Below are 24,155 nucleotides of genomic sequence, written 5' to 3' on the forward strand. Positions count from 1 at the left end.
ACCTGTTATCCAGAATGCTTGGGGCCCGGGGATTTCCAGATAATCAATCATTCTAGAAAATCTACTAGAAAATCATATAAACATGAAATAAACCCAATAGGCTGGTTTTGCTTCCAATAAGGATTAATTATATCTTAGTTGGGATCGAGTACAAGTTAAGCTGGCCATAGATGTTGAGATTTTTAAAAGATCAGAGATCGTTCGAATCCCACTAACCGCACGATAATTTCGAAGGATTGGTCGGACTTCACTAAAATCGGTCGTTCGGCAAGAGAAATCTTTGCGTCTATGGGGACCTTTACTGTTTTATTACTACAGAGAAAAAGGAAATCATTTTTAATAATTCAGATTATTTGGATAAAATTGAGTCTATGGGAGATGGACTATCTGTAATACCTGTACAATCAATGCTCGAATAAAAAAAAAAATAATATTTAAAATATTTGACTGTTATACTTTTTTATTTTAGGTTCATGGTTTATTCTTCGCTGGCTAAAAAATGCCCAAACCTGGTGAGGGATTAATGTATTTCTGTGACATAGTAAAATGCAGATGGAGGATATATTCCTTGTGCCAATGAGCATGAAGTCTGATTCTGATCTGGAGAAGTCCATAGAGACAATTTGTTCCACTGTTTGGTCCATCCACCCAATATTTGAAGAATTGAGTGTCAAAAAGATCTGCCACACACATTTTGTGGCCACGCCCCTAGTAACCATCTCCATTTTACAAAATTTAGCAGGTTATGGAAAGTTTGAACACATTTCTGGGAGGTGTAGGGCCATGTTTTATGTGTTATTACAGTTTTGCTAATGGAGCTGAAATCGCCCTTTAACCTGCACATCATCACAGTTTCCCCAAGAGACCTGCTTATTTTATTAGTTACAATTGTATCTCTGCTTATCTTGAATTGTTACAAATTTATCTAAGTGCAGGCACAGAATATTCTGGTCTCTCTACCAAAAGCCAATTAAGTTAGAAACGTTGTATCTTTTTCTGGCTGTTCAGTGCAGGAAATCAAAGAGAAACTCAGGACATTTCAATAACAACCCTAGACTGAGGGCTGAGCTGTCAAAATTGGATTTTCCTGTGAAAAACAGGACAGTTTGGAGGTGTGTGTTTATCTAGAAGGGAATGATAAGACTCCTCAAAGAGCTGGAATCAATTCATTTGCAGGAATGCCAAGTGTTCTCCGTGTGCTCCACCTAGTGGCAGAATCTGTCAATAAATATAAATACGTATAAGTCTATGTTGTATTAAAAAAAAGTTACACATATATAAAAGTTACAAAGTAGTTTTTACAAATGTGAGAAATACAGTAGGAATGTGGTACATAGTTATGTCAGGGATATAAATGTTTATTTGACATGTGGATTCTCAATCAAGAGTCAGAACACTGAAGAAATGACAATTTAATGGGCACACATCTGTCTATGGAGATATTCTACATAGTTAATTTAGGTTTTATTATTATCATGTATTTATTAAGTGCCAACATATTCCACGGCACTGTACAATAAATAAGTAAATACATCGAAAACATAGATTTACATACAAAGCAATGAATAACTGGTACAAGAGATAAAGGAGGCTAAAAAAATATAAAGTTCAGCCCCTCCAAACAAACCCCAGTGCACATATATATCTATACTTATACAGGCCTATCTATACACTCACATATATAAAATATATTTACTGAATACGTCTGCAAACTGCTTTTTCAGCACCCAGAAAATTCTAACGAAACTGCATCAAAAATTCGACATGCAGCTCATTTGGCTTTGAGTGACAAAACAAAAAAGACATTCTACAAAAAAGAAGCGTGAAAAACGCATACGTCATTTTATCTTTCCATATCAACCAAAGGCATCTGAGCCATTATGTGAGATGTGAGAAAGGATTCTATTGTTTTCCCTAAGCAGAAGAACATCAGCCTCTTTCTTTCTCCTGACAACTTCCTTGACTACTTGCTGGTCAGACTGGTCAGAAACTGACCAGCAGGTGGCGCTGTTGGAACAAAACTCATTCATATTAACAGCACATGTATCCCTTAATATCTTGGATAAATAATGAATGTACATTGCAAAAGTGCTTAGAATAGCGTCCTCATCAATTTAACATTCATTTATATTTAAGGTTTACTTATCCTTTAAGACTACAATATTATAATAGAGTCATTGAACTTACAAGGTGCACAATAAGCCTTGAACAGTCTCCAAATAAGCAGCGAACCCACAATAATGACAATGATGGAGACTGTGAGTCTCACCAACACTGCATGGCCTAAATGAGAAGAGAATTTATATCAGACAGTTAATTTTTTCAGTCTCTGTAAAATATTTAGCCATAAAAAACGAAGCCCCTCCTTGAGATGCTCTTCAGGTTCAATGTATAAATACAGGCTATTTTTAAAGGAGGGGGTAACAATAGCAGCTGCTCCTGAAAAAATACAAGTGCGTGTTCCGAGCTGGTGGGGCCCATCAGATTTTTTCCTGGTGTCCTGCCAGCTCAGTCCGACCCCGTCTACAAAGAAAATTTACATACCCAAGCCGGCTGTACTGCTGGATATTCTGATGGATGAGACGTGAGGTTGTACAAATGTGGGATGAGACACAAGACAAGTGACTTGGGTGACATTGTTGCTGGTTACAGTGTATGTGCTGGTAACTGTCCAGCTCCTATCTGGCTGCATTGCTGTGTTTGTACTGATGGAACCAACTGCTTCTGGCGTCCACCACATATTTGCTGCTGGATTCCCCCCATGTGCCCGGCACTCAGGAACCCCAAGTTTGTTTAGCTCCAACGTCACTGAAGGTTGAACTGAAAATGACAACAAGAAGAATTTTTTTGAGTCTGAAAAAAGAAATACAATTCATGGACACGATAATACTCATAGGGGCAGATTTATCAAGGGTCTCCCTTGAATTCGACCCTCGAAGTAAAATCCTTCAAATTCGAACATTGAATCTGAAGGATTTAAGCGCAAAAGCGAATAAAAATCGTTAGAAGGATCGAAGGATTTTTACTCGACCAACAAAAACTTAGAAAAGTGCTGGGGAAGGTCCCCATAGGCTAACATTGAACCTCGGTAGGTTTAAAGTGGCGAAGTATGAAGTCAAAGTATTTTTTAAACAGACAGTACTTCGATTATCGAATGGTCAAGCGATTTTTGCTTTGAATCATTTGATTTGATTGAATTTGACCAATTCGATGGTCGAAGTACCCAAAAAATGTATTCAAAATTCTGATATTTTTTCATTCTAATTATTCACTCGAGCTTATTAAATCTGCCCCATAGTGTAGTGTCATTATAAAGATTGCAATGGTTTTTCAACAGGAATGTATTGCGCATTTCTACTAAAGCTCAATATAGCATATAGAGTCCAGGTTAAGGCCAGTCCCAGCTAACATACCTCCACCTGCATTTTAACCTGCAAAGCTGTGCATTTTGAGGGGCTTAAAGAATTGAGAAAACATAGGTGTGACCCTTTCTTCACACACTCATTTTACCTTAAGCACAGTTCCTCTGACAATAGGCAGCCTTGAACCCCTAGTAAGCACTGAGGAGAACACTTCAGGGAAATTCCACCAGGAGAAATAAACACACAGTTTAACAGTAACAAAGATAATCTTATATAATAAAAATAGGGATGCACCGAATCCAGGATTCGGTTCGGGATTCGGCCAGGATTTGGCCTTTTTCAGCAGGATTCGGATTCGGCCGAATCCTTCTGCCTGGCCGAACCGAATCCGAATCCTAATTTGCATATGCAAATTAGGGGCAGGGAGGGAAATCGCGTGACTTTTTGTAACAAAACAAGGAAGTAAAAAAATTTTTCCCCTTCCCACCCCTAATTTGCATATGCAAATTAGGGTTCGGATTTGGTTCGGTATTCGGCCGAATCTTTCGCGAAGGATTCGGGGGTTTGGCCGAATCCAAAATAGTGGATTCGGTGCATCCCTAAATAAAAAAGAAAAAAATAATAAATGTTAAAAGCCAGGATTTGGCCTTTTCCAGCAGCATTCGGATTCGGCCGAATCCTTCTGCCAGACCGAACCGAATCTAATTTGCATATTCAAATTAGGGATGGGAAGGGGGAAACATTTTTTACTTCCTTGTTTTGTTACAGATTTTGTGACAGATTTGTGACAATTTCCCTCCACACCCCTAATTTGCATATGCAAATTAGGATTTGGATTCAGTTCGGCCTGGCAGAAGGATTAGGCCGAATCCGAATCCTGCTGAAAAAGGCCGAATCCTGGCCGAATCCCGAACTGAATCCTGGATTCGGTGCATCCCTAATCATTATATACATGTATCCCACACAAGGAAGGGGTGCATTACACAAAAGAAATGTTACTTTCAGAACCCATTTTACATCAAAAATTATATTTCCTATTAGACTTTATGACATTGGTTTAGAAAACTGATTATTTCAGATTTGATGAGCAATGCTACATAAAAACACAGGGCGCAGCAATGGGGCAATGGAGCAATTCTCATGTCTGCACTGGAAAAAGAATGATTTTGGTAAATGGTAAAATAGTGTGTTATTATAGAGTCGTGGACGATGTGTTTATTATCTGGAATTCCACTGAAACTGACTGCATTTTTTTTTCAAATCTCTTTTATTTTAACATTTCAGTGAAATAGGTACAGTCAGGAGTCGCATAGTCTTGATATGATGGTACATATGCTTAAGATGACCATTTGACACTTTAACATTGCAATAAAACTAAAAAAAAAAAAAGGAAAGAAGACACCCGGTACATTTCTTTTATGCTTGAGCATTTAAAGGACAAGGAAAGGAAAAAAAATTAAAATCCCATTTTTACTTTCTTTAATGAAAAATAAACCTATCTCCAATATACTTTAATTAAAAAATGTGTACTGTTTTTATAAGAAACCTGACTGAATGCAGTGAAATTCTCTCTTCATTTACTGCTGTGGATAGGAATTGTCAGACGGTCCCTAACTGCTCTGCAGGGAAACAATCATACTTATGAACAGCAGGGGGAGCCCCCGCCTTACTTCCCAGCCAAGCAGAACTCAAGCAGCTTGACGATCCCTAAGCAGCCCAGACCACACTGAGCATGTGCAGGGTCAGAGTCAGGCCAAGATGTATAACAAAGTTACAAGATGGTGACCCCCTGTGGCCAACTTTGAAAGCATAAATCATTTGTTTGATTAGGCTTGTGGTGCAGTAAGTTCATGCTTATGTTTAGTATACAAAATACAGCATTTCTAGCCTTATTCTATTTTAGACTTTCCTTGTCCTTTAAATACAATACATTTTGTTTAGTGTTAATTCTTCCCTCTAACTCACGAGTCGCAATAAGGTTTTGTAGCCATTGTTTTGCTAGGTTAATCCTAGTTGCTACTAAGATCTGAGACAAGAGTTTATTGTGGAATGTATTTAGCCCCTTGGCAGGGAGTGTAAGAAAGGGTAAGTGAATATCTTTCTGTATTGGTTTCTGGAATAATGTTTGTATTAGTCTAAAAATATATTCACAGTATGCGACTGCCACTGGGCTTGTCCACCAAGTGTGTATAAAATTGCCTGTTTCGCCACATTGAAAGCACGTTAATTTTCTGCTTCCTTTCAGGAGTAATGTACCACCGTGTCAATACCTTGTAGGCTGATTCTTTTATGGCCGTATTGGGGGAGATCTTTGTAATGGAGTTCCATATTGAATTCCACACCTTTTGTGAGATCTCTTGTCCCAGATCTCTTTCCCAGTCCATCATATATTTTAGAGGGGTATCAGAATTTCTAAATAGAAGTAATATATATATAAAAGCGAAAGCGAACCCTTGAGTTTTCCTGCCCGTTGGGAGCAAGTTTCTAATAGGGAGAGGGGTCATTCCTGAAAGAGGGTTTATTGTTTTGATAAAGTGATGTAATTGGGTATATCTAAAGGTTTCTCTTTCTGGCATGTCCTGTGCAAACTGAATATGGGACACTAAGGGCAGATTTATCAAGGGTCGAATTTCGAGGGTTAAAAAACCCTCGAATTCGACCCTCGAAGTAAAATCCTTCAAATTCGAAGGATTTTAGCGCAAAAGCTTCGATTGTTCGATCGAATAAAAATCGTTCGATTGAACGATAAAACCCTTCGAATCGAACGATTCGAAGATTTTAAGCGATCAATCGAATGATTTTTATTCGATCAAAAAAAACATTGCACTTCAGTTTAATCTGGCGAAGGATGACGTTGTAATGACGAGTTTAGTAAATCTGCCCCTAAATCTGCCCCTAAGTAAACAAATTGAGAAGGTAGTCAGGAGACATTGGTCTGTCCTAGGGCAGGACCATACATTTGGTAAACTCTTCAAAAAAAACCCCACTCTTTTCTTATAAAATGAGTAAGAACATTTTTAATTATTTGGTCAAAACAGATATTTGCACACAAAAAAATACAACCAGATTTCGGAGCACCCCAAAACATGGCACCTTTCCCTGTCTCAATTGCAGTAGCTGTAATTCTATAATAAAATGTGAATAAATCACACCCCCCCCAGAGTGGTCTTAAGATCCCCATAAAAAATACTTCACCTGTAATTCAGATTGGCTATGTTATGCCTTGAAATGCCCATGTGGAATGGTTTATATTTGGAATGTGAGGATAAGAATTGGGGAACATAAAAGATCTGTTGGTGCCTTTAATCCCACTAAAAAAAAAAAGAAAACCCACACCCGTGTAGGGAGACATTTCCACTCATACTACAAACATAATATCACTAGTTTGAAATGGGAGGTCTTGGAACAGATACAGTAGAAAAGCCATTGCGAGGTGGAGACAGAAAGAAAATGTTATTGAAATGTGAAGCAAAGTGGATAGACAGGTTGAATTCTATAGAACCACAAGGGATGAGCGAGGTTTGGAGCATAAAATGTTTTTTTGTGAAATGTTAAAAAAGGTTCTGGTTAAAATCTAACAACATACATGTCTGTTACAGCATGAAAATGTGTTGCCCGTGTTAATGTAATTTGTCTTCTGGCCACTAGATGGAGCTGAGGAAACACTTGGGGCTGATGGGAGGATAATTGGTTTAAAAAGATCTCTGTAATCAGAGTGTTTGTAACTTGCACCTGAGGAAGGACCCCTGTGGTCTGAGACATGTAGAGCTTCAATAAACTACCAATGACGGTATTAAAATCTATGATACAAAGTGGAGGTGGCTTCTTCATTAACTATTGAAGAGCTTAAAAACCATAACAAACTTACAGATGAGTGGAAGATCAGAGATAATATCAAGTGGCTATTGTTGCTGTATAAAGCTGGCAGCTCAGTCATTTATGTTCACTCAGGGTGGACATTATTCTTCCAGGAACAGCTTAGCAATATATATACTGTATATATATATATATATGTAACACGTTTTTGTGCTATTTACAACAGCGGGGGTTAATCAGCAGCTAATCTAATAGAGCATGGGTTACACTGGACTCTATTGCACTTAAGGCAGGGCCTTCACAAAGTGGAAGAAATGAAGGTGCGGTGTAGTGCGACTACAACTCCCACAGGCTACTGTGCTTTAACTAATAAAGAAATGAGCACCAGGAGGTTCTTGGGAATCAAACAGAACAAAACAACTTTATTTGTGAGAGACAAATGACCCACAGGTGACTTAGATCAGTAAAGAGCCATTTGCAGAATATATAGGCACACGTGTCAGACAGTATATCACATATCTCCCAACATTTTGTAAATAAAAAGAGGGACAAAAAAAGCTGCTGCGCATAGCGTGGCGAAAATTGTTTGACCACGCCCATTTTTGTGGCCACATCCACTAATTACCTTGTTAATTTTACAAATTTGGACCTGTTATCTTATATTGTTACAATTACTTCTTTGCTTATCTGGATACATTTGAATTGTTACAAATGTATCTTATCTTCTGTTGTGGCTATTCTGGGCTCTCTGCTAAAAGCCAATTAAGTGAGAAACTTTGTTTCTTTTTCTGGCTGCTCAGTGCAGAGAAAAGAGGGACTTTCCAGTATAAATAAGGGACTGCAGGTTGAGCTGTTAAAAGAGGGACTGTTCCTCTAAAAACGGGACAGTTTGGAGGTATGATATCAGAGGTAGATGAAGGTGCATTCTCTGAGGATGTAGTCAAGGCAGTACAGCACCTCCAGGCAGAAATACTGCACACGTGGTCTGGATCTCACCCAGAGGAGTACAAGCTACTGTTTTATTATTACAGAGAAAAAGGAAATCATTTTTAAAAATGTGGATAAAATAAAGTCTATGGGGCAAATTCACTAAGGCGCGAAGCGCCGAACGCTAGCGTTAATTCGCTAGCGTTTGGCATTTTCGTTACTGCGCAAATTCACTAACGAACGCTGGCGTAGTTTCGCTAGTGTTACTTCGCAACCTTACGCCAGGCGAATTTTCGCTAGCGACGAAACTACGCAAATTCACTAACGCGCGCAGTGTACTGAAAGCTACCTTTTACACTAGACTTCCTTCGCCACCTCAGACCAGGCGAAGCGCAATAGAGTAGATAGGGATTGTTTCCAAAAAAGTCAAAAATTTTTCTAAGTCCCAAAAAACGCTGGCGTGTTTTCTACATGATGGCTGATAGGCTGAAAAAGATCGAAATTTTTTTTGGGGCTCCCCTCCTTCCCCCCTACATTTCCTGACTCATGGCAACTTACCTAGACAGTGGGCACATGTGTAGGGCAAAATAAAATTTTTATTTGCAGATTTGAAGGTTTTCTTGGCATTTGTAGTGCTGATACGTATTCCTCCATTGAAATTTGAATTTCGCGCCGTATGCAAATTAGCCTTCGCTAGCGTAACTTCGCTTTATATAGCGAATCAACGCTAGCGCAACTTCGCAACCTTACGCTACCCCTGTGCGCAACTTCGCATTTTAGTGAATTTGCGGAGCCCTGGCGCAACTTCGTATCTTAGTGAATTTGCCCCTATGGGAGACAGCCATTCTGTAATTTGGAACTTTCTGGATAATGGGTTTCCAGATAATGGATCCCATACCTGTATTCATTTTACCAGCATTTAACCGTTTGTTGCCTGAGTGCTATGGATAAGATGTAGTTCCAAGATGTAATATGGGCAACAGATGGTCTGCTCTCTGGTGGGGGGGTATTCTCTGACCATAGCAACAAGATTACAGGTCAGATGCACTAAGTACAGTGAAACACATGGGTTTGGATGGACAACAAAAAACCATGACATTGTGCTTTAAAATAAAGTCGAACTCTTCGACACACTTACCTAAGACCTTCAATTTAAAAAAGCTGTAGAATAAACCAGCTGCATTGACAATCTCACAGGAGTAGTTGCCTTGGTCTGTTACTGCCGTATTCTCTATCCTGAGGGACGTCAACTCCTGTCTCATCCTCTCACTGCAGTTGCTGCTGTTGGTTTGTTTCTCTATATGAAGTGACAGCAAACAGTGAGAATTATATAGTGGGTGCACCTTCCATGTGACCAACATTAAACTGTTCCCAGGATCATGGTGACACCTCAGTACTGTAGTATTGCCGGCCCAGACCCAAACTGACTTTGTCACTGATGCTGATTCTGGTGGATCTGTAAAACACAAAGGCACTATGATTATAAAGAGTGTTTACTCAACCCATATATAATAAAATGCACTCCACTTGCCCAGGGGGCACCAACTCCTGTAGCAAATGTTGCACCTGTTAGTACATAACCCCATTAGACCATTACAACCTTAAATGATAAGTTAACCTTTAAAATAAGTGAATGTAATATTGACAAGGGGGCTTTTCTAATCACCTTTGCAATGTGGATTCAATATTTATTATTATTCTATTCTAAGATATTAAGGGATACATGTACTGTTGATATGAATGAATTTTGTTACAACAGCGCCACCTGCTGGTCAGTTTCCCACCAGTCTGACCAGCAAGTAGTCAAGGAAGTTGTCAGGAGAAAGAAAGAGGCTGCTCTGATGTTCTTCTTCTTAGGAAAGATGTGAGAAAGGTTTCTAATTGTTTTTTCTAAGCAGAAGAACATCAGACTGGTGGGAAAATGACCAGCAGGTGGCGCTGTTGTCACAAAATTAATTTATATTAACAGCACATGTTTCCCTTAACACAGTGCTGTCCAACTTCAGTGTTAACAAGGGCCGAATTTTTTTCTGGCCTACATGGTGGAGGGCCAATAATGTAAGCCAGTGTTAGCCACTCCCTGGTTTTAAACCACACCCACTTTAAACCACACCCATGTTACCACAAGACCATATCCGCATTAATTGTACTAGCAAACCTGGGACATCATTTATCACTCATATGTGAAAAAAGTTGTCCTATTAAGAGGGGGGTCAGTTACTATCAGAGGGGGGTCAGCTGTTTGATGAAAACAAAATTAAAGAGCAGATTCTGAACTCATATTTTTCATCTGTCTACACAAATGAGGAACCAGTTAATGAAGGTTTCCTTCTTAATAGTCCCAATTCTAGTAATACAACTAATGATGCATGGTTCACACATGAGGAAATTCTAAAAAGACTAGAACATGTTAAGATTAACAAAGGTCCCAGGGTAATTAGCGAGCTTAGCTCTGTGATTGCCAAACCTCTTTACTTAATTTTTCAGGATTCATTGAGGTCTGGCATAGTGCCGAGAGACTGGCGAATTGCTAATGTGGTGCCTCTATTCAAATAAGGATCCCGTTCTCAGCCTCAAAACTATAGGCCAGTTAGTCTGACGTCAGTGGTAGGAAAGCTTTTTGAAGGGTTAATAAAGGATAAGATACTGGACTTCATAGCAAATCACAATACTATGCGTTTGTGCCAGCATGGTTTTATGCGTAATAGATCTTGCCAGACTAACTTAATTTCTTTTTATGAGAAGGTGAGCAGGGACCTAGATTCTGGGATGGCAGTGGATGTGATTTACTTAGACTTTGCTAAAGCATTTGATACAGTGTCACACAGAAGGTTACTGGTTAAATTAAGGAATGTTGGCCTGGAACATAGTATTTGTACCTGCATAGAGAACTGGCTAAAAGATAGACTACAAAGAGTGGTGGTAAATGGAACATTTTCTAATTGGACCAGTGTTGTTAGTGGAGTACCGCAGGGCTCTGTACTAGGTCCCTTGCTTTTCAACTTGTTTATTAATGACCTGGAGGTGGCCATTGAAAGTACTGTTTCTATTTTTGCAGATGATACTAAATTGTGCAGAACTATAGGTTCCATGCAGGATGCTGCCACTTTGCAAAGTGATTTGTCTAAACTGGAAAACTGGGCAGCAAACTGGAAAATGAGGTTCAATGTTGATAAATGCAGGTTATGCACTTTGGCAAAAATAATATAAATGCAAGTTATACACTAAATGGCAGTGTGTTGGGAGTTTCCTTAAATGAGAAGGATCTTGGGGTCTTTGTAGATAACACGTTGTCTAATTCTGGGCAGTGTCATTCTGTGGCTACTAAAGCAAATAAAGTTCTTGTATAAAAAAGGGCATTAACTCAAGGAATGAAAACATAATTATGTCTCTTTATAGGTCCCTGGTGAGGCCTCATCTGGAGTATGGGGGCAGTTTTGGACTCCAGTCCTTAAGAGGGATATAAATGAGCTGGAGAGAGTGCAGAGACTAAGTGCAACTAAACTGGTTAGAGGGAGGGAAGAGTTAAATTATGAGGGGAGACTGACAAGGTTGGGGTTGTTTTCTCTGGAAAAAAGGCGCTTGTGAGGGGACATGATTAGACTTTACAAGTACATTAGAGGACATTATAGACAAATAGCAGGGGACCTTTTTACCCATAAAGAGAATCACGTACCAGAGGCCTCCCCTTCAGACTAGAGGAAAAGAAGTTTCATTTAAAGGAACAGAGTAGGGGGTTCATCACAGTGAGGACAGTGAGGCTGTGGAATGCACTGCCGGGTGATGTTGTGATGCTGATTCAGTTAATGCCTTTAAAGGAATTGTTCAGTGTAAAAATAAAAACTGGGTAAATCAATAGGCTGCGCAAAATAAAAAATGTTTCTAATATAGTTAGTTAGCCAAAATGAATGTACGTAGCAAAAGTGCTTAGAATAGCCCCCTCATCAATTTTACATTCACATGTTTTAAAGGTCTACTTATCCTTTAAAACTTCAGCATACGAGTGAATGCAATGGGCACTATAGTGCTGTCTGCAGTAGCTGAGCCGAATATCCAGGTTAAAAAAAGGAAATTCAGCTATTAAAGTAACAAGAGGTGTTTTTTTGCCGCCCCTTGTAACTGGCCGTCGGAGGCAAAGTTCTCAGCTTGTCTCCTGGCAGGAGAGGCCCTGCTTGTAAGAAAATTGCTCAGAATGTAAGATAATAAATATGAGCCTGGGGCACATAACTCTGGCAGATGAGTAGGACTATCATTATGATATGTTCATGGATAATTTAATTGAATTATGCGGCTCTAGGGTTTTAATCTCTGTTTGTAACAGGTTCTGAATTTCATACACAAAGGCATTTTTAGTATATGCCTACAATGAACTTGCCTGTTGGTTCATGTTCTGTGAAAATCCACAGCTTTATTATTAATTGTTATCCCAAGTTCTTCCTTTATACTGAGCTTCAGACCAGTCTCTCTCTAAAACAAGCTATACCCTTCTATATTAAATATTGTACCCTTTCAGCAATACGGATATCATATTTGTCATTCAGTGCCATTATCTCAAGCTCACCCATTTAATGTGCCAAACTTCTTGTATTACAGACATACAATTATTATTGGGAGCAGATTGTACATTGATTATAAAACATTTCCTTTTCTCCTTATAAAATGTTCTAACTCCATTCACCTCTTTACCCCATTTCCTCCTACTATATCAGCGGTCCCCAACCTTTTTTGCCCCAGGGTCCAGTGTAGAGACAGAATATTTTGCAAGGACCAGTGGGGGCAACAACTGTGTGCGCCAGCATCAAATTCGGTGTATCCATAACAAATTTGGTGCATCCATGTCAAATGCGGCATCATCTTGGCGGCCCAGTTCAGGTATGTCTGTGGCCCGGTAGTGGCCCCTGTACTATATCATACCTTCCAACATTTGAATATCAGAAAGAGAGGAGTCCAAATGTGAGGTCCATTTACAAAGTTGCTGAAATCGGAATTTTAAAAAAGCATGATTTTTTCAGGATTTATTAAATGGATGGAAAAGTCAGAATCTGAAAATCCGGCATCTCAGACCTGTCGAGGTTGCATATAAGTCAACTGGAGAAGTCCCAGTGATTTTTTGATGTGCGCTGGGTTTCCTGAAATACCCCAAAGTTTTCTGAGTTTTCAGGTGAAAATTCAGAAAAAATCGTGAAAATCATGAAAATTGGATAAAAAATCCTAAAAAATCGTGAAAATCTGTTTTTTTTTTCCTGCAAAGCAAATTTTCGGGAATATGTAATAATAAATAAGCATAAAAAACCAGAGTGGATTTGATCAGAGTTTGTAGCAGAAAATATTTAGATACATTCGGATTTTGATAAATAACCCCCCAAATGTCAGGCATGCAGCACCAGAACAGAAAGAGGGGAACCTGCAGTATCATAAGATTTCAGAAAAAATCAAATCCCTTTATTTATTGAGCTGCATCCTGTGAGACAGACGATTCATTTTACAGAAAGACATTCATAGGTTCAAGAATCTGCAATTCAATTATATGTATCACCTTTATGTTCTGAGGAAATGGGCTAAGAAAACTTTTCTTACAGTTTTAAAGGAGAACTAAAGCCTAACTAAAGAAGTAGCTAGAAAAGTTGTACATGATGTTTTGTGCTTCTGTACCAGCCCAAGGCAACCACAGCCCTTTAGCAGTAAAGATCTGCGTCTCCAAAGATGCCCCAGTAGCTCCCCATCTTCTTTTCTGCTGATTCACTGCACATGCTCTGTGCTGCTGTCACTTACTGAGCTTAGGGACCCACTCACAATATACAGTACACATAGAATAGAAATGTCACAATATAAGGCTGATTAGTAATTAATACACACAGGGGCGCTCCACCAATGAGGCGAGTTGAGACACTCGCCTCAGGCGGCAGCGCCCCCCTGGTTACCAGGGGCGGCAAAAATGCCGCTCCTGGTAACTAAGAGCCGAATTTCCGGTTTTCAACCCGGAAATTCGGCTCTTCTAGTGCAGAGAGCGCAATTGCGCTCTCTGCACTAGCGTCGTGCAGCGCCCCGACCCCCTCCTGCGCAGAAAATGTGAGCGCCGTGAGGAGGGGTCGGGGCGGCAATGGAAGGCCGCCTCAGGCGGCATAAAGGCGCGGATCGGCGCTGAATACACATAATTACTACATGGCAGCACAGAAACCAGTGCAATTAGCATCAGAATTGAATAATCAGCAAACCTGTAGCATCAGCTTATATTACAGCCAGGGAAGCTCATTTTCTGCTGGATAATTAGTGACGAGCCCTAAGCTTAGCTTCTCAACAGCCAATCAGAGCCCACTGAGCATGTGAGTGTCACAGACACTTTCCAAGATGGTGACCCCCTGTGACAAGTTTGAAGTCCTGGATCATTGCTGCTATTGACAAGCTGAAACTTTAGGCTGGTACAATAAGTTTAGTATATAAATATGGCATTTTTAGCCACATTAATTTTTAGGGTTTATTCTCCTTTAAGCAACACATGGAATGAAATTATACAGTTAAACTTCGTGTAAGGTCCCTATCACATCCATACACACTAAGGTTAGTTATATAAACAGCCAATTAACCTGCCTGTATGATTTTTGGGGTGTGGGAGGAAACCAGAAGAAACCCACACAGACACAGGGAGAGGATACAGACTTCTTGCAGATAGTGCCCAACTGGGGTGTAACTACAGAGGAAGCAGACCATGTGAATGCAGGGAGTCCCATGAGGTATAGGGGGGCCCCATGAGGCCCTAAATAACAAGCAACTTCAACATATATTGATTTGTTGAGGGGCTCAGTAACATCTGGTTATACCACTGGTGCCCAGGCCAGAATCTTTATTTTGAAATTCTCTTGATTGAATTTTTAATAATCCAGCATCAAAGTTTCAAACAAGTGCCAAGATTCTATGTGAACCATGCAAATAAATTAATTTAACATTTATTAACAACCAAGTGCCAGGCCAGAATCCAACTCAGAACACCAGAACTGCTCCCAACTTGCCCCTGTGCTGCCTACCAATAAGCTCACAAACATGTCTGGAGTTGATCATTATTACCCTAATGGCACTTGATTAATCATTGTCTACATACAGTAAGTCTATAGAATAATAACTAATTTCATATAAAATAGGATAGTTTTTACAAAGACATATTTAGAGGTAGTTGCTGGATAAACTCAAACTTAAATGCAAGTACAGATACAGGATCAGTTACCCGAAAACCTATTATCCAGAAAGTTTCGATGGAGGAAAGGCTGCCTTCCATAGACTCCATTTTATCCAAATAATCCAAATTTTTAAAATGTTTTCCTTTTTCTGTGTTATAATAAAACAGTACCTTGTACTTGATCCAAACTAAGATATATTAATGTTTAAATGATTTTCTTGTAGATTTAAGGTGGCTCTACGTGTAGAGATCCGCTCATTTGGCCCTAGAGCCCAACGATCAGATCATAATGCTGCCAATATGGACGGTAAGATCGCGTGACTGCATCTACGAACAGATGTGTCCGCGATCCGACGGGATTTTTTACCCTGCCCAATCGACATCTGGCCGACTTTTGGCTAGATATCAATCGGGGAAGCCCGTTGGTCTGTCGGCAGCTTTTATCGGCTCGTGTATAGCCACCATTAAGGTATGAGGATCCAAATTACGGAAAGATCAGTTAGCCGGAAAACTCCAGGTCCCGCGCATTCTGGATAACAGGTCACATAACTGTTTATATCTATTTTCCCTTGATGGTGGTTCTTGGTCTTTATCAATGTATCCAGTTTATATACTTACTCACCAAATAATCAAGAGTGGTAGAAAATAAATCAAATTTTTGTTGTAGAAAATAAATCTAATTGAACCAGCACAACACGCAATACAATTATTTGCAGCTCAGGACATGAGAATCAGTTTATACCTCCCTCCAACTTCACTTTGCAGCTTTCACATTCACTTTGAAGTTTCTAGCCTAGCTTTCTGATCAGGTCATATATACATATATAATGATTTAAATGGTGCAAATATATTTCTTACCAGTATTCACATGTACAATGGCCAAATAGATCAGAGCAGGTATGTGTGTCCTCATCATGAGAATAAAGTTATAAATGATGAATATTAAGGTGCTCGATTGTTCTTCACTTCCTCAGCACAATGACACAGTGACTACTGATATAATGGAAATATTTGCTGACCACTTCCCCACCAGTGACTTGATCTTTACTAACAAATATCTGGGCTGCTTCTTTTTGCTTTAAAAGATCTTTTTGCAGTAGATTCTGCAATGAGCACACTGAAACGGGAACAGTTATTAATATTGGGCAAATGTATCAAACTTGGGATTAGGAAATATTTGGTTATATTTATTTATCATATAGTGACTGTTTCACCATCTTCATTCATCATGATCTTGAGTTTATTTGCTTGACTTCAGCTCCACATTCTTAAAGGAGAAGGAAAGGTTAAAACTAAGTAAGCCTTATCAGAAAGGTCCATCTAAATATACCAGTAAATCCCCAAAATAATGTTGCTCTGAGTCCCCTGTCAAAAGAAACACAGCATTTCTTTCCTTCTATTGTGTACACATGGGCTTCTGTATCAGACTTCCTGCCTTCAGCTTAAACCTCATTGCCCTGGGCAAGAGCATGCTCAGTTTGCTCCTCTGCCCCCACCCCTCCCTTTTCTACTGTAATCTGAGCCCAGAGCAGGGAGAGACTCAGGCAGGAAGTGATGTCACACCACATTAATACTGCAGCTCCTATTCTAAACAAACAGAGAGTTTCTAGATCTTTTTACTCAGGTATGGTAAAACATTCTACAGAATAAATATAGCATTCTAGCTTGCACTATTGGCAATAAAATGCCTCCGTAGCTTTCCTTCTCCTTTAAGTTCCTTTTTTAACCATATGGGAGATTCAATGTAAATTGAAACTATAGTTTTCTAGCAATGATTTGGATTTTGGATTCAAAGTAAAAATCGTTGAATATTCAACCATTTAGTAGTCGAAGTACTGTCTCTTTAAAAATCCTTCGATTTCAATAGTTCGCCAAATTAAAGCTACTGAATTGCTATATGGCCTATGGGGACCTTCCAGTGCATTTTTTAAAGTTTTTGGCAACAAATAAAAATCCTTCGATCGATTGCTAAAAATCGTTCGAATTGTTTGATTCTAAGGATTTAATCGTTCGATTGAATAATTTTAATTCGATCAATCGAATGATTTTAATTCGATCGATCGAATGCTATTTTAGTGCTAAATCCTTCTAATTCGATATTTGAATTTGAAGGATTTCAGTTCGATTGTCGAATTTCGAGGGTTTTAACCCCTCGAAATTCGACCCTTGATAAATCTGCCACATGAACTCTATTTGAATTGTAAACAAAATAAAACACTCTCGCTCTCAGATTAATTTCAATAAAGGGAGGATTTTATTAACTCATAGAATAAACTTTGAACAGAATCAAATAAAGTAATTTCATATCAGTGTTGGTTACAATGCTGAACATAAGGAGGCCATTTGTCTAGAATATTTTCTCTAATTGCAGCACATTTTCTTTTTCTGCATTCTACTTGTTGCCATTTTGTCTTTATGGTTTATTGTGAAAATCAAATAAAATATTTTAAACACATAAGAATACTTTCTAAGAGAGAGAGAAAGGTTTTTGGATCTTCAATTTAAAAACAGAATTTGATTTCTCATGTTACTATTAACAAATCCAATATGCTTAAATTTCTACCCATATATTTTGTGCGTTTTTGTCATTGTAACCATTTATGTTTATACAGGCCCGGATTTGTGGAAATCTGGGCCTGGGGCGTCAGGATTTAGGGGGGCGGCATGCTGCCCAACTACACTACATTGGTTCAAAAACACTGGGGATGCTCTGGACATACAATAATGTTTTAAATTTGCCATGCACCAATCCCTATTGCTCCAGTCCAGATGATGAAAATTTACATGAATAAAGGAGGGACAGGGGCAACGAACGGCAGTGGGCCTAGGGGCACCCACTATGTAAATCCAGCCCTGTGTTTATACTTTGTTCATTTAAATTATATTTGTGGTAGATGTTTACTGGTTCTTTGTATATTTTGATGTGGTTCTTTTAAGACATGTATGGGAGCTTTTAAAAAATCACCTGCAACTTCGGGCGACTTCGGAATACAAACGCCGCGTATGCCATGCCACAGGCGATTTTTTATTATAGCCGGCGAAGGCAGGAGGAAGCCGTTCGGGAGATTAGTCGCCCCAAAGAAGAGGCGATTAGTCGCCAGGCGACTAAATCTCCAGGTGTGTCCTTAAGCTAATAGGGAGGCAGTTTGGGCCTGGGGCTTAATCAATCTGTGGACTAATTAAAAGACCCAACAATCTAGATTTCTCTAGCTATCTGTGACTGACAGAGAAGGGCACTCTCCTCTGTGACAATCTCTTTACAAACAGTGAATAGTAATTGTTGTTTATTTGCATAAGCTGTGTTAAGTTTTATCAAGTTAATTAGCTAGTCTCTGTGTGTGTGTGAAAGAAAGATGGTGAACTGATAACAGCCTGTCTGCATTACTGAGGGTAACAATTTATCTGGATGACATACTCATTCATGCACAGTCTCTGGAGGAACACAATGCAATCCTCGATCAGGTATTACTGAGATATAACAGTCAGGCCCGGATTTGTGGAAAGGCCACCTAGGCCTGGGCCTAGGGCGGCAGGATTTTAGGGGGACGGCATGATGCCCAACCACACCCACATTGGTTGAAAAATACTGGGGATGTGCTGGAGATACAATAATTTTTTAAATTTCCCATGCGCCAATCCCCATTGATGATCAAAATTTGCACAATAAAGGGGAGGGAACAGGGGCGACAAACAGCAGTGGGCCTAGGGGCGCCCACTATGTAAATCTGGCCCTGCTTACAATACATGAGTGATACTCAGACTTCCCTGTATAACTCAGCCTGCAGCCTTGTGTCTTTATATGGTCACAGAACAACCCCTCAGTGACTTCTAATATCCTTATCATTTATAGTAGGGGGTACATTATCCCTTATAATACATGAGTGATACTCAGAGTTCCCTGTATAACTCAGCCTGCAGCCTTGTGTCTTTATATGGTCACAGAACAACCCCTCAGTGACTTCTTATATCCTTACCATTTACAGTAGGGGGTACATTATCCCTTATAATACATGAGTGATACTCAGAGTTCCCTGTATAACTCAGCCTGCAGCCTTGTGCCTTTATAGGGTCACAGAACAACCCCTCAGTGACTTCTAATATCCTTATCATTTACAGTAGGGGGTACATTATCCCTTATAATACATGAGTGATACTCAGAGTTTCCTGTATAACTCAGTCTGCAGCCTTGTGCCTTTATATGGTCACAGAACCCCTCAGTGACTTCTAATATCCTTATTTACAGTAGGGGGTACATTATCCCTTATAATACATGAGTGATACTCAGAGTTCCCTGTATAACTCAGCCTGCAGCCTTGTGCCTTTATATGGTCACAGAACCCCTCAGTGATTTCTAATATCCTTATCATTTACAGTAGGGGGTACATTATCCCTTATAATACATGAGTGATACTCAGAGTTCCCTGTATAACTCAGCCTGCAGCCTTGTGCCTTTATATGGTCACAGAACAACCCCTCAGTGACTTCTAATATCCTTATCATTTACAGTAGGGGGTACATTATCCCTTATAATACATGAGTGATACTCAGAGTTCCCTGTATAACTCAGCCTGCAGCCTTGTGCCTTTATATGGTCACAGAACAACCCCTCAGTGACTTCTAATATCCTTATAATTTACAGTAGGGGGTACATTATCCCTTATAATACATGAGTGATACTCAGAGTTCCCTGTATAAATCATCCTGCAGCCTTGTGCCTTTATATGGTCACAGAACAACCCCTCAGTGACTTCTAATATCCTTATCATTTACAGTAGGGGGTACATTATCCCTTATAATACATGAGTGATACTCAGAGTTTCCTGTATAACTAAACCTGCAGCCTTGTGTCTTTATATGGTCACAGAACAACCCCTCAGTGACTTCTAATATCCTTATCATTTACAGTAGGGGGTACATTATCCCTTATAATACATGAGTGATACTCAGAGTTCCCTGTATAAATCAGCCTGCAAACAATGTTACACCATGCATCCAATACGAGGAATCTATACGTTTTTCTATAAGCTCTATCTGTTCAGTTCATCACACATTTCCCATGTTTTCAGTTAGCTCACCGTTCTAATGTAGTGGTTCGGGTGCAATATGCCCCGAACCCTGCTCTTATTGGTGCCCCAAACAAAAGGGGAGAAAAAGACCTTATGTCCACAATATTTCTTGTATGTAAAGTTATACAGATAAGCTTACCCTTTCGGTAATGTGACCCGGGTGCTGCCGCCCCGAGTCCGTCGCTAAGGAAACAATCAGCCGTGTAGAATCCCAAGGTATGGGAGCGCACTTCCAGGGTCACAGATTGGTCGCTTCAACTTTTCAGTAAAAAATTACTTTTATTTAAACATTGGTTAAAAAAGAATTACATCAGTTTATGGTCTGACGCGTTTCGTATAGACATACTTCATCGGAGACCTCATTGGAACCACAGAACCCCTCAGTGATTTCTAATATCCTTATCATTTACAGTAGGGGGTACATTATCCCTTATAATACATGAGTGATACTCAGAGTTCCCTGTATAACTCAGCCTGCAGCCTTGTGTCTTTATATGGTCACAGAACAACCCCTCAGTGACTTCTAATATCCTTATCATTTACAGTAGGGGGTACATTATCCCTTATAATACATGAGTGATACTCAGAGTTCCCTGTATAACTCAGCTTGCAGCCTTGTGTCTTTATATGGTCACAGAACAACCCCTCAGTGACTTCTAATATCCTTATCATTTACAGTAGGGGGTACATTATCCCTTATAATACATGAGTGATACTCAGAGTTCCCTGTATAACTCAGCCTGCAGCCTTGTGCCTTTATATGGTCACAGAACAACCCCTCAGTGACTTCTGATATCCTTATCATTTACAGTAGGGGGTACATTATCCCTTATAATACATGAGTGATACTCAGAGTTCCCTGTATAACTCAGCCTGCAGCCTTGTGTCTTTATATGGTCACAGAACAACCCCTCAGTGACTTCTAATATCCTTATCATTTACAGTAGGGGGTACATTATCCCTTATAATACATGAGTGATACTCAGAGTTCCCTGTATAACTCAGCTTGCAGCCTTGTGTCTTTATATGGTCACAGAACAACCCCTCAGTGACTTCTAATATCCTTATCATTTACAGTAGGGGGTACATTATCCCTTATAATACATGAGTGATACTCAGAGTTCCCTGTATAACTCAGCCTGCAGCCTTGTGTCTTTATATGGTCACAGAACAACAAATATCCTTATATTACAGTAAAGCAACATTAGCACTATAGTGTAATTTCATGGAATTAAATGAAATGTCTCAAGGCCCGCCTCACAAAACACAAAAATAAACTGAGACTTTATCCAGGAGGAGCCATTATTTCCAATGCTATTAAAGGGGTGGTTCACCTTTAAGGTAACTTTCATTATGTTATAGAATGACTAATTCTAAGCAACTTTTTCAATTGTTTTTCATTATTTATTTTTTATAAATTTATAGTTATTTGTCTTTTTCTTCTGATTCTTTAGTTTTCAAATGGGTGTCGCTGACCCCTTCTAAAAAAACAAATACTCTGTAAGGCTACAAATGTATTGTTATCGCTACTTTTTATTGCTAATCCTTCTATTCAGACTCTCTCCTATTCATATTCCAGTATCTTATTCAAATCAATGCATGGTTGCTAGGGGAATCTGGACCCTAGTTACCAGATTGCTTAAAATGCAAATTGAAGAGCTGCTGAATAAAAAGCTAAATAACTCAAAAACCACAAATAATAAAAAATGAAAACCAATTGGAAATTGCTTCAGAATATCGCTTTCTACAGCATACGAAGTTATCGCAAAGGTGAACAACCCCTTTAAAAGTGTTGATATGCTATTATAAACTCTGCATGCAAGTGCGTATTTGTGCGTATTTGTTTCTCACTCATTGTACCTCATTAGGAGATTTGCCACTTGTCCTACCCATAACTTCACCTCAGATGGGCCCCAGGACAGTCTCAGTTAATATGGGACTCGGTAAAGACCCTGTAATTTTCAGTAAGAGTAAGTAAGAGTAAGTAAGTCATGGGAAAGTCTAGCAGAGAAAACTGCAGGCTTCTGTCAGGGCCTTTCTCCTTGGCCTTTTCACCTCCAGTAACTCTCCCCGAACTCAGTGTGGCACATTCCACCCCAGCTGACTCTCACGTGCCCAGGGGAACATCATGCCAGTAGCTATTATTCCCTCACCTAGGCCCCACATAGCTTGTTGCTCACCCTCCATCCTGGCCGTTGCTTCTGCTTTAGGGAGTTACTTGGCTTGTGTCTTGGGTGAAGGGGACAGTCCCCAGTAGGATCAGCCGGAAAGAGGGCCTTGCTGTGCAGTCAGTAAAAGCCTGAGCTAAGCAGCATGTTACCCCAAGGGGCATGTGCATAGAGTGCCAGGGGCCATGAGGAACAATTTGATGGGATAGGAGGCAACAGGAGTGGGGCAGGCAGCAGACAGTGTGGTACATTATATATATAATGAGTGAAGCCACATGTATGTGCTCCATTCTGGCTTTTGGAAACCAAGAAGCTCGACACTCTGCCAGCTCTGGAAGAAAGGTGGAGTAGGGTTACATGAAAATCTTTTAATATATTCAATATAAAGATACAGTGAACACAGTATAGTACATTAAATAAATAACGGTTAGCATGGAATTTACAAAATTGTGTCTCCATAAATAAGAAAACTTATTAAAAATTTTAAATAGAACAGATTCTCTCTTAAAGTCCCCAGGGGGAGTGGGCCAGGCAGCACACAGTGGGGTACATTATATATAATAAGTGAAGCCCCAGTTTTCCTGCGCACTGTTTGTATCCTGGGCTGAGCTAGAAGATTATAGGTGTCGTGTGAGCCGCTAGAAGGGCACTGAGCAGTGGTGTAAAGAAGCCACCTGGTGACTCTGCAATGCGGAGGTGGTCTTGGGCATTGGACTGGACTTCCCCCCCTTCAGGACTGGACTGCCCCCCCTTCAGGACTGGACTGCCCCCCCTACAGGACAGGCCTGCCCCCCCTACAGGACTTGACTGCCCCCCCTTCAGGACTGGACTGCCCCCCCTACAGGACAGGCCTGCCCCCCCTACAGGACTTGACTGCCCCCTCTTCAGGACTGGACTGCCCCCCCTACAGGACTGGCCTGCCACCCCTACAGGACTGGACTGCCCCCCCTTCATGACTGGACTGCCCCCCCTACAGGACTGGCCTGCCACCCCTACAGGACTAGACTGCCCCCCCTTCAGGACTGGACTGCCACCCCCTTCAGGACTGGACTGCCCCCCCTACAGGACTGGACTGCCCCCCTTCAGGACTGGACTGCCCCCCTTCAGGACTGGACTGCCCCCCCTACAGGACTGGACTGCCCCCCTTCAGGACTGGACTGCCCCCCTACAGGACTGGACTGCCCCCCCTTCAGGACTGGACTGCCCCCCCTACAGGACTGGACTGCCCCCCCTACAGGACCGGCAGCGCCGGATTTCATTAATGGGCGCCCCTAGGCCACGCGGTCCGACCAGGCGGCCGCCCGGTCCTAGCGTCCACCTCACCTCCCCTTCCCAGCGCGCCGGCGAAAAAACGCCGGCGCAGCTGCTGTTATTGAATGGGGACACACACGTCCCGATAATGCGGCTGGGCGGCATGCCGCCCCTATTTTTTTGCCGCCCTAGGCCCGGGCCTATGCGGCCTTGCCGCAAATCTGGGCCTGAGGACCGGACTGGACTGCCCCCACCCCAATGCAGGGCCCTTGATTACCTCACTGTGTACAACAGTGTACTCCATGCTGAGCTGGGACATTCACACAGCAGGCAGCAGCAGCGCGAGAGCCGAGGAGAGGAGTGGGAGGGGCAGAGCCAGGATGGGAGATAGGAC

At 40.6% G+C, this 24,155-nt stretch overlaps 1 protein-coding gene across 1 annotated transcript; it reads right to left on the reverse strand.

Moving 5' to 3' along the window:
* Window positions 1–437: 437 nt before the first annotated feature.
* LOC108707397 (cell surface glycoprotein CD200 receptor 1-A) lies at window positions 438–24,113 on the reverse strand. The gene is made up of 6 exons (XM_041581439.1): window positions 24,039–24,113; window positions 22,523–22,841; window positions 9,244–9,561; window positions 2,545–2,820; window positions 2,188–2,283; window positions 438–1,218 (listed from the first exon to the last, which is right to left on the reverse strand). The coding sequence occupies exons 2-6, from the start codon at window positions 22,527–22,529 to the stop codon at window positions 1,148–1,150; spliced, it is 768 nt and encodes a 255-aa protein (XP_041437373.1). The 5' UTR covers window positions 22,530–22,841; window positions 24,039–24,113; the 3' UTR covers window positions 438–1,147.
* Window positions 24,114–24,155: the final 42 nt, after the last annotated feature.

This window comes from Xenopus laevis, chromosome 2L (genome assembly GCF_017654675.1).
Source record: "Xenopus laevis strain J_2021 chromosome 2L, Xenopus_laevis_v10.1, whole genome shotgun sequence".
In the NCBI taxonomy this organism is placed as follows: Eukaryota; Metazoa; Chordata; class Amphibia; order Anura; family Pipidae; genus Xenopus; species Xenopus laevis.

What these genes read in the sequence shown, in the direction of transcription:
- LOC108707397 (XM_041581439.1), bottom strand. An exon ending in CAGCAGTACAGCCGGCTTGG is followed by an intron (nt 2,284 to 2,544) that starts GTATGTAAATTT and finishes CTTCTCATTTAG; the next exon opens with GCCATGCAGTGTTGGTGAGA. An exon ending in CAAGGCTTATTGTGCACCTT is followed by an intron (nt 1,219 to 2,187) that starts GTAAGTTCAATG and finishes ATTTATTGACAG; the next exon opens with ATTCTGCCACTAGGTGGAGC.